General features: G+C 31.4%; 1 protein-coding gene across 1 annotated transcript in view; it reads right to left on the reverse strand.

Annotated features, from left to right (window-relative positions):
• Positions 1-9,904, reverse strand: part of LOC126810821 (sushi, von Willebrand factor type A, EGF and pentraxin domain-containing protein 1) — a 36,477-nt gene extending 26,573 nt beyond the window's left edge. Inside the window, exons 1-12 of the mRNA XM_056099135.1 lie at positions 9,711-9,904; positions 8,705-8,800; positions 8,423-8,598; positions 8,167-8,242; positions 7,506-7,754; positions 7,040-7,237; positions 6,616-6,809; positions 5,093-5,180; positions 3,105-3,266; positions 2,567-2,662; positions 2,256-2,360; positions 912-1,038 (exon numbers count right to left, since the gene is read on the reverse strand). Of these exons, the coding sequence (XP_055955110.1) occupies positions 912-1,038; positions 2,256-2,360; positions 2,567-2,662; positions 3,105-3,266; positions 5,093-5,180; positions 6,616-6,809; positions 7,040-7,237; positions 7,506-7,754; positions 8,167-8,242; positions 8,423-8,598; positions 8,705-8,800; positions 9,711-9,870 (1,727 nt within the window). The 5' untranslated portion in view covers positions 9,871-9,904. The remainder of the gene's footprint in view (positions 1-911; positions 1,039-2,255; positions 2,361-2,566; positions 2,663-3,104; positions 3,267-5,092; positions 5,181-6,615; positions 6,810-7,039; positions 7,238-7,505; positions 7,755-8,166; positions 8,243-8,422; positions 8,599-8,704; positions 8,801-9,710) is intronic.
• Between the last annotated feature and the right edge of the window lie 1,112 nt (positions 9,905-11,016).

Consider the following 11,016-nt stretch of genomic DNA (forward strand, 5'->3'; position numbering starts at 1 on the left):
TCCATCCGTCACAAAAACAAAAACAAAACTGAATACAAAGAAGCAAATAGGAAATGTAGACTGTCTCGACTGAGTGGAAACGTTATTTTGGGAATGACTACATATCTTAGAAGGTGATAAAAAATCACAATAATAAGAGCGATAATCCAGATAAAATAACGTTAAACGCTTAAAAACTATAAGTTTTAGCGACTAATAAGAATTATTAAGTTATGTAATTGTACAATTTATAATATATTATTAATATAATACCCCACACAAGAAATGCAAAAGAGGTAAGCTGAAGAAATCGTACTATGTAAGTGTATTTATAAAGGCATAAAAAAAATAAGGGAAGTAATTCAAACAGGGTTAGGTAACTACTGAAAATCTAAAATAAAATTTAAATTGGATCATTATTCAGTATGTAGTCGGTTATATACTTATAAGAAATGTCAAACTTGGTATTTTGAAGAAATGGAAATTTTGAAATTTCTTTTAAAATGCGTAATTTTGTACCGCCTTTGGCAGTGCATTTAAAGTAAAGAGATTTTATTCTGGAGAGAAATAGTTCTTTATTGTTACAAATTGTCAAAAATCGTAATGCCTGTGAATAGAAAACATTATATAGCGTGGTATCTGGTATGTTACTATAGATTGACGGGTATTTTACTACTTCAAAACCATATTTGTCCATTTTGTCGAAAATACCGACATTAAATTTATTGTTAATTATATTGATGTCCATGTCAAGAACAGATGTTCTGTTATTGCATTTATAGTGCCAGAATTTTCTTTATTTAATATCAGTTCAGGAGGATATATTTCACTTTTATATTTGTTGAAATTTCCCTTATCATTGATAGGTGTTATGTCATCAATGTAAGTAAGACTTTTGAATGGTTTGAATTGTACCATAATGTAATTATTACCTTTCCCCATGATAACCATTAAAACATTGACATGTTAGATTTCCATGTTTCTGTATGCAGACTCCATAAATACATGGATTATTATCACATGGATCTACTGTAATTTCACAATAATCACCATCATGTCCTGTAAATAGTAGTCATTACAATTATCATACTGTAAATATTTTCTATCTTTACACTTGATTTGATTTCTGGTCAAACCGTACTGCATGGTTATTGTTGTACAAAATACATCAATTACAGCAATTTGAAAGATAGGTTGCCAGGCAACAAAACATACGCCCACAGCAGCTAAATCGTCCGGGCAGTCAACAAGAGTTGTCGCATATTTTTACTTTTGGCGGTAATGAACCATTTATAATACACTAAAATCTGATTAAGAGTAACAACTCATTAAGTAATTATCAGAAATTCATTAGAATTTGTTTGGCCCATGCTAACGTTTAGTATACAAAAACATATAATATCATGGATTTAGCTGTTCAAGTTATCAAAAATCATTGAAAATCAATATACATGTTCGTCAAGACCTTAAACTCTGTGTATCAATCTAAAGTCAATCGAAATGATTATATATAAGGTGTAAACACAGTGTATAAATATAAAATCAATCTCTAAAGTATCCACAAGATTTTTCAAAATGATCAAGGGCCATAACTTTGGCAGTAATTCTCAGAATTTGTCGATAATCAATAGGATTCTTTGCCTGATGACCTTAAACACTGTGTATAAATTTAAAGTCATTTGAATATTAACTTTAGCTTCTAGAGCGTCCACAAGGTTTTTCAAAGTGATCAAGGGCCATAACTCTGGCAGTAATTATCAGAAATTGTTGAAAATCAATAGGATTCTTTGTCTGATGACCTTCAACACTGTGTATATACCACCACATTCAATGTGGGCGCATAAAAATAAACCTTGCAAGCTTTGATCTGCAGAGATTTTTAAGGTTTTGATGCTCTGGGAAATAACTCTGCAAAAAACTGACAAGCTAAACAATTCCAGCATAGTCTGAAATTAAATATTGACACTGACCAGCCCTACATGTCAAGAGCAAAAACCCTGCAATAACTGATAAAGGGCGCTGAATTTTGAAAGTGTTCATTTCATCTGTATAAGTCAAACAATTCCAGGAAGTTTGAAACATAAATTCTAAAAATTCTGATGTTAAAAAAAATTCTGTAGAACAATTATAGGAATTTAGATGGACGCCAATACCATCATATATGACCCATATTTACATGTGGGCACATTTAAATCATGCCTATCAATTCTGGCTTTAGTTTCATAAAGATTTAAAAAAGAAACACAATGGACAACTTAAATGACTGATTAACTTACCATCTGGACATTTACATGTAAAAGAATTAACACCATCAATACAACTTCCACCATTAACACATGGTGAACTAATACATTCATCTATATTAATTTCACATAGTTCACCTAAAACATAATTAGTGTGCTTATTGTTATAAATTATATAGTTTTTCAATATAGTAATTAATTACATGAATTTTGCAAAAGAAAGAGGAAAAGAATAATGAAGCTTATGTCTTATAACACAATACTTTGCTCATTTTTTTATTTACTAGATTATTTTTGCTAGCATTGTTGTAACTTGAGATAGTAGTAGGTTCAAAGATAGATACCTGTAAAACCTGGCTGACATGAACATGTATAATATCTGTCATAATTATTACATGTAGCATTATTGATACAGTCATTCTTTAAACACTGATCTACCACTGAAATATATAACAAGCATAGAAATCAACAAACAATTAAATTATTTCATATTACCAATTATGTCAGATGTATCCTGTGAATAAAAATCTAGAGTATTATTATGATTGTGTATTGTAATCTTGCTATAGCATGATTTACTACAAGGCTGAACAAAACCTTGTCATAAAGAAACAAATAATTTATTTTATCAACAAAGCTTAAATAGTCATAAATAAAATTTTATTCAAAAACATCCTGCGAATTTCAAGTTAATTTTTTTCATCTTGGCTTGAACTTGGCATCAAGTCCTAAGTCACAGCATCAGTCTTGTGGTATAACTACAACAGAATACTATGGAATGGTATACATTGGTACATTTTTGATAACAGGCTTGAACGTACAGTAAAACTTGTGGTCATTGCTTCAGGATATAATTTAATCACAAAAGAATAATAAAATTACCTATACAATCTGATATGTTTGTGCTGCCCACAAATATTGTAACTGTATTATTAGGACATTCTTCACATAATACACTAAATATCTGTGAACTGTATGTATGTAGTGGACATTCTGAACATGGTGCTAACCCAGTTTCACTAAATTCGCCCTGACTACAAATTTCTGAAACAAACAAATTAAAATAATAAATGTATTTCAAAATAACAATAAGTCCTTCAAATTTGATCTCAGCTTTTACAAAGGTCGCATAGCTGTAGTCAATTACCAGCTAAGAATTAATATTTCTCCTAAAACACACCATGTCCTTCATGAAACCTAGATGGGTACTATGATAAAAGCAGGTTTTTAAAGGAATCACATACTTTTAGATTAAAACAGTAATTCTATCTTCATGCTAAATGACAAAAACCACAGTGAGATATGAGCACTAAATATATAATATCCTCTTACCTTTACAATCAGAAAGATAAGTTGAACCAGATAAATGAGTGCTGTAGCCATATGGACATTGTGTACAGTTATATTGACCACAGTCTTCTTGAAACCATCCGATTGGACAATTACTACATGGATATAAACCATTGTCAGAATACTGACCTGGTAAACATATACCTAAAGTAACAAAAGAAACAAGCCAACAGTGAGGCTGATGTCCCCCGCCGAAATAGGAAAATAATTAGAGGACACATATAAATTTATCACAAATTATCTTTTACAAAGTATTGAACAATCAATCGCTCTGCTTACCCTGAGCAGAAAATGCTCATTATCAAACTTAGTCAAGGTATTACTGTAATGAAACTATACACCAAGTTTCATCAATCTCACTTAATTAGAACTAAAGTTATCGTGTCCCAAAGCATCAACCAATCAAATTGCTTATCTCTGCTTACCCTAAGCGGAAAATGCTCATCTTCGAACTCCATCAAGGCATTGACCTAATCAACACATACACCAAGTTTGAACATTCTAGCTCAATTAGGAAGAGAGTTATCGTGCCCCAAAGTATCGACCAATCAAATTGCTTATCTCTGCTTACCCTAAGCGGAAAATGCTCATCTTCGAACTCCATCAAGGCATTGACCTAATAAACACATACACCAAGTTTGAACATTCTAGCTCAATTAAAAGTTATCGTGTCCCAAAGCATCAACCAATCAAATTGCTTATCTCTGCTTACCCTAAGCGGAAAATGCTCATCTTCGAACTCCATCAAGGCATTGACCTAATCAACACATACACCAAGTTTGAACATTCTTGCCCAATTAGGAAGAGAGTTATCGTGTCCCAAAGCATCAACCAATCAAATTGCTTATCTCTGCTTACCCTAAGCGGAAAATGCTCATCTTCGAACTCCATCAAGGCATTGACCTAATAAACACATACACCAAGTTTGAACATTCTAGCTCAATTAGGAAGAGAGTTATTGTGTCCCAAAAAGTGTGACGGACAGACATACGGACGGACAGACAGACAGACAGACAGACGGACGAACCCATTTTAATAGTCCCCTGCTTTCTTCGAAAGGCGGGGGACAAAAAAATATATATATCACAAGGTATTGTATTATATGTATGGAAACCAATTTATTCTACTGAGATATTTCTAAAAAGGCACAACTACTGTAATAAGTTGATGTGTGCATAATGTTTCATGAAGATATCTTGAACGGTTTATGAGATAGAGCTCAGAATAATAATTGTTTTCCAAAAATTATGTAAATATTGATTTGGTGAAAAAACAACAATTATTATATCAGAGAAATATCTAATTAGCAAAAGGCACATCAACTGTAAAAGGCTAATGTACCAATATAAACTTCATTGCTTAACTGTTCTCCCAATACATCTTCATCAGAAAAACATGTATTTAGGTGATGTTTTGGTGAGATATTACAAACTGCAGAAGAGTTCTCATTTCAGAAAGTTGTTCAATAAATCATAACATATATATTGATTCCAATATACAGAAAGTATGAAATATCTTACCAATACAATTATCTGGATGTTTAGAATGTTCTGTTTCTGTTGATGTTCCCTGTTCACATGCTATACACTGTGTTTGTGCTAGTTCATCCTGGTATTCACCAACCGGACAATTTAAACATTTATTAATGTTATGATCAGCAAAGGTACCTTTTGTACATGCCACTGCAGAAGTATACAAATATATAAATATTGATCATAAAATTTAGGGTTCTTTTTCAGTAATTTTTTTCCCAATGCCATGATTAATCTAAATATTCATTTTTGTTTGAGAGTTCATTCTTATATTTGCATTTTGTCACCTTATAAACATTAATTCATTTTGGAACAAACATACAGTTAATATTTTTTTTCACATGAAAGGGGGAGGGGACCTAAGAATTTATTTATGTTAAGGCAGTTAACTCTATAATCACATTAATAACCTAATTGGCAGTTGGTAATCAACAAAGAGTAGACAGAAATGCTTCTGTTCGGCATTATCTCCTGCACAGCAAACTGTCTTCGTTACCACAGTTGGTGCAGCAAAATAGGATGTTATTGTTAAACCCTTTTTCATTTCATTTCAGATTCCTTGGATGACAGGCATTACTTACTGTCTGACTGAACAATTGTAAATAATAAAGTTTTTTTTCCTGTAAGAACAAACTACTATATTATTGTTTATTAAAAATGTACCTGTGATGAATTCTGTCGAAAATAAAAGCAACCACGTTAACTTTCAACTAAGAACTTCCTTATCTGTTGGAATATTTAACTGTGCAATGTTTTTTTTATTTTACTGGAGTTGATTTAAAAAATATTGGTAAGTTTTTTAATAGTCATAATTGAGTAGCTTGTTCATACGGAACGAAGACCCTTTTTACCATGGCTCAGATGGTAGACTGTTTAGCAACCCAACTGCCAATCTTGTCATATTTTTTTTTTATTAAAAACTAAATACAGTACATGTGAAAGACAGACAACTTACAGCAATAATTATTTTTAAAGATATGACCCTGGAGACAAACATCACTTTCTACAGAATCACATGGTGGTATCCAGGTTGCATTGCCACACTTCTCTGTTGAGACAACATGATCAACACTATTATTAATAGCCTCTTTAATAGCTTGACCACAGTTTCTAGCATCCAGTGGTGAATGACCATCAGTTGATATGTAATGTATCAACAGTTGTATTTTAATTGAGATCTGAAGACATAAATTAATAAAACTTTACTCCAGTCATTTAAGTTTATATATTGTTTAATACTGATAAGTGAATATAATTATCAAGAATTTATAGATAAGTAAATATATGGAACCTATTTCACATATTTGACTCTTTTTATATCATATATATCAGTACAAATTCATGTGGATGATAGATAAGAGTCAAAGAGTCAGTTTATCGGTAGATAGTATAATACATATCAACCAATCAAAATGATCCCAACGCATCAAAAAAAGAAAGAAGCTAGACTGATTGATGAAACCTGTTTATTATGTTTGGATACAGCAGCTGTAACTTATTTTATTACCTACCCTATTTACTACTGCCAAGGAACTATTACCAATAATACTTATATTGAGATGTGGTTCTTGACAAGCTCCTTGTATAACACTAATTAAATATTCGAATATGTCATTTGTCACCAAAGTTAAACAATCCGATGTCCCGGATCCATCTTTGGTAAAATTAAAAAATAAATCCAACTGAAAACTTGGATAAATTTTTTCTGAAAAACATAAAAGAACATTGCAATTAATTAAGTGTACAGAAATTGAAATTTCAAAATAAACACATGTATTATAGATATATCATAATCTAATCTCAGATAAGCTGAAATTCTTTTCTAACAGATTCAATTTTAAAATCCTGACTAAATTTGTGGTTAGTTTGTTTCTTTAAGGATATCTAAATAGATGAGTTGTTGTGACCCTGCTTTAGTTCAGATTTTCTTATTACCTGTGCAGTCAGGAACATAATTATGGGGAATCCATTTTGCATCAAATCTACATATATACTGTAATGGTTTATCCACAGCAAAATCAAAACCAGAGGGACACCTGACATCACAACTAAAACCAGCACCACCTACGACACCTGAACATGATTTATTACCATTATCTGGTGTTTCTAGACTCCAAGAAGGACAACTCTTGGCTATAATAAAAGAAAATAATTAATAACAGGTAAACTTTGGTAAGACCATATATTTATCATTTATTATTTTTCAATGAAATAATATATATCTTTTTGATCATTGATCCAAAATGTTAACAAAATAAGATTTGAACTTAAGGGCTCTTACTAATAAAATCTGACAGAAATTCAAAATTATTAACATGTTACTCTTGATCAGTTTTATTCATTAAAATATATCTGAGATGATCCCTATAATATGATTTGATAATAAGGTCATAGTACTTACATTGTGCCAGATAACGAAACTGACATGTAGCATTATTTCCTGACACATCAGTAACTATGGCTGTTACCAAAATAACCTTCATCATAGGTATTGGTGTTAAAGGTAGTGGGGAAAATGTTATACGAGTCAATCCACTATAATCATATGTACTGATATCAACGTCATCATATTCTATCAAAACTATTTCATTCATTGTGTCATATGTAATATTAACATAATAAGGACAAACTATATCAGGTGGTGTATTATCTGAAAAAATATGGAATGAACAGATGAAGTGCAAGCTGTGGAAATGATGAAATTCCACTGTAAGTAGTTGGATTACACAAATTCTCCGTTAACAACATTAAAGTTGACATGAGTTAACAAAACTGCTCTGATGACTATGATACACTGTAAGGTTGTGAATAATAATAATAATCCATGAAATATACATCCAAATTTGTTTTATTATTCCACTTGACAATGGTTTTTGTATTACGGTAAAAATATTGGTCATTTTCTAATTAAAGAAGTCAGAACCGTTAATCAAATTATAAACTTAAACTTGCATTAATTTCACACTATCTTTGGAGATCAAATATAAAAATAATTTTCTATGCATTCCAGCCCTTAGTAAAATATATTTCGTTTTTTGATAACTACCAGTATATATACTTACCAACTAGAACAACATCAATATCACATGAAGCTTCATTACCAGCTGAATCATTTGCTGTAACTTTTATTCTGGTGTCCTGAATGTAGAACATATCAATACTTATTAGACGATCTCTGTCATTGCTAATGATCTGCACTACTTAAAGCACTACTCGCGACTAATATTAATTTTTCCTTGTTTTTTGTACATGCTTTTCGAATTTATATTTGATGTGCTATTACCATTCAACACTGTTTATGAGAAAAAGAATATATACCTGTCTGAAGATATATGGTAGTCTAAAATTGTCTGGTTGGTATCTTATATTTGGTGGTAAAACAGAGTTATCTGTACATGTTGGTATGGTGATATTAACAGGCACTGGACCATATTTACCAAGATATACTGGTATTGGTTTAACAGGACAGTTAATGAACACTGGTTCCATTGTATCTATTAAAAAATAAAACAATACCAAATACAGATTGTGTGATTTTTTTAAATTCAAATTGGAGGCATTTTTACGAAGATCAGAAAGGTTGATAATTATACTACCTACCTATACATTGTGGTACTGATGAGTTCCAATAGGGTTCATTATTAATTGATTTAGGCATGCGTTCTGGTATTGATCGCTTTTGTCTGTGATGTGGTGCTGTTAAATAATAAGATTATAAAAATACAAGCCATAATAACATAAAGGACAGTTCTTAACAAGTCCCTCCCCCACCTACTTCATTCTAAGTAAAAATATAATATTTCACTGAGAGATCTGCTTAAACATTCATTATGTAAGAGCTAAATCTGCCAATTGCAGGTCTTTCTTTAGGCCTGAAATGTTATATGAACCATTAATTAGACATTAATTAACTTATCCAGACCATAATCAACTCTCGATGCCATCAATAGTCCGCGATATCTACTGGATTTGAATACATTTCGTGATGGATGATCGAGGCTAGGCCTAAAATTCAATCGCTAATATATCGGTTCAGAATGGAGCAATTTGACTGAAATTTTCAGCATATTCTCTTTACGTTATCTATTTTTTTTTAAAACTATTATAGCGAGAAGTGTCAGCTCTTTATCCAATCTTCCATAATGCCCCTTTAATTCCATCAATGTATGCTGCTCAGTGATGTTACTTCTAAGGAAATTGTCTTAAACAAAGTGCATTCATGTGTGTTCAATTTGGATGTTAAAATGTTATGGCATGCCATATGAACTTCAAAACTTTCTGGTTTTTTGGCCAAGAAAGTTTATCAATATTTACCAGTCTGAAGACAGTGCCAGTGAAGAAAAAACATTTTGTCATTCGAAGGGGACAAAAAGTGACGTTTATACCTAAATTTTCATTTTAATCATTTAACCATATATTTTGGCAGCATGTTAAGATAGAAATACTAACAACTTTCAACTGATTTTCCATAAAGGGACGATGTCATAACTACAAAAAGATCTACAATTTAGGCTATGTTGCGTACGTTCACAGCTGGTATATTACCCAGACCATGCCTTCATTTATGCTGTATATTGCTAGTGAAGACCCAATTTAATGAACATACCTCCAGTTTTTGTTTGAATTTGACAGGTTTGACTTGAAACATCAAATCTTCGGTCTTTTGAAAAACACTGCCAATCAGAATCGTGTTTTATGTTATTGGTGTTGATAAATGGGCTGATACAAGTCTGAGAAATGGCTGATAATATAGTATTTATAGACATAGGTAAATTATCTTGTACATATTGAGTCACTTCTTTAGTACAGTCATTTGTGTCTTTTATATTACCATCAACGCTGACTAATGCAAGTGGTATAACTATGTTAACCTGTAACTAAAACAATTAATAACATTTAAATATATACCAGCTTTTATTTGATTATGTGCATTATACAAAACTGGCATAATACAGAGTAGGATTGTCTACCTTACTTTGTGGGTACAATCATAGGCGTACAGGCTGATTTTCCTATGAACTAAAATGTTTACATTGACTGATCTCATAGTGTATTATTCATCATCACACCTTATTAATAATTATATTATCATAAACATCATTGTAGTGAAATTAAACATGTAATACTACAACAATCTGAACTGAAATCTATCTATGTACAAAACAGTACGATAGACCAGATAAGAGCAAAATGCAAATTGGAGACAGTTCATAATCAAATTCTGCACTGGTCAAAACAATGAACCACCAAATGGTAAAAGCCTCGGTCACAGTTGCAAGATTAAAATAACCGTAGTAAATTCTTGAAAACTAGAGAAGCAAATTTTCGGGAACTGCAGTTTGAGTTTGAGAATCAAAATCAGCATTGTTTGATTTTCTGAATTTCTGAACTCCGGTTGGTAATTGCATCACCCCACCAAATGGTCAATAAACGTCCCGGATTTTGGGAACTTCATTTTGCTGGATTGAATCATTTTGAAATTTTTCTTTTTATATCCACTAAAATTTTACTTTTTTCATCAATTGGCCACTGCCCAAAAAATTTGATGATTATTTGAAAAAATTTATTTTGCCCGACTACAGGGGTAAGCTGAAAGCCTTTCGCCACGCCCCAGCAGCTTGTACGTCTATGGGTACAACTACATTCCTTTATGCTCAGTACACAATTTGACTCAGTTCCTTACTTTTTTTAATTTACAAAATAAGACCATGATAATTTTTTCAAATAAAATTGCAGACCTACAATATACAAAACAGTACACAGTAACAAAAAGTAATTGTATTTGGCAAATACTGTAGATAGACCACTGATTTATCATCTTCATTTTGTCATCTTCAGATTTCAAATAGTCTTTGATATTCAGTGCTGATATACAATTTTGTTTGATAAAAAATGTAATTTAAATTAGAATT

The sequence above is a fragment of the Patella vulgata genome, chromosome 2, assembly GCF_932274485.2.
Source record: "Patella vulgata chromosome 2, xgPatVulg1.2, whole genome shotgun sequence".
Taxonomy (NCBI): domain Eukaryota; kingdom Metazoa; phylum Mollusca; class Gastropoda; family Patellidae; genus Patella; species Patella vulgata.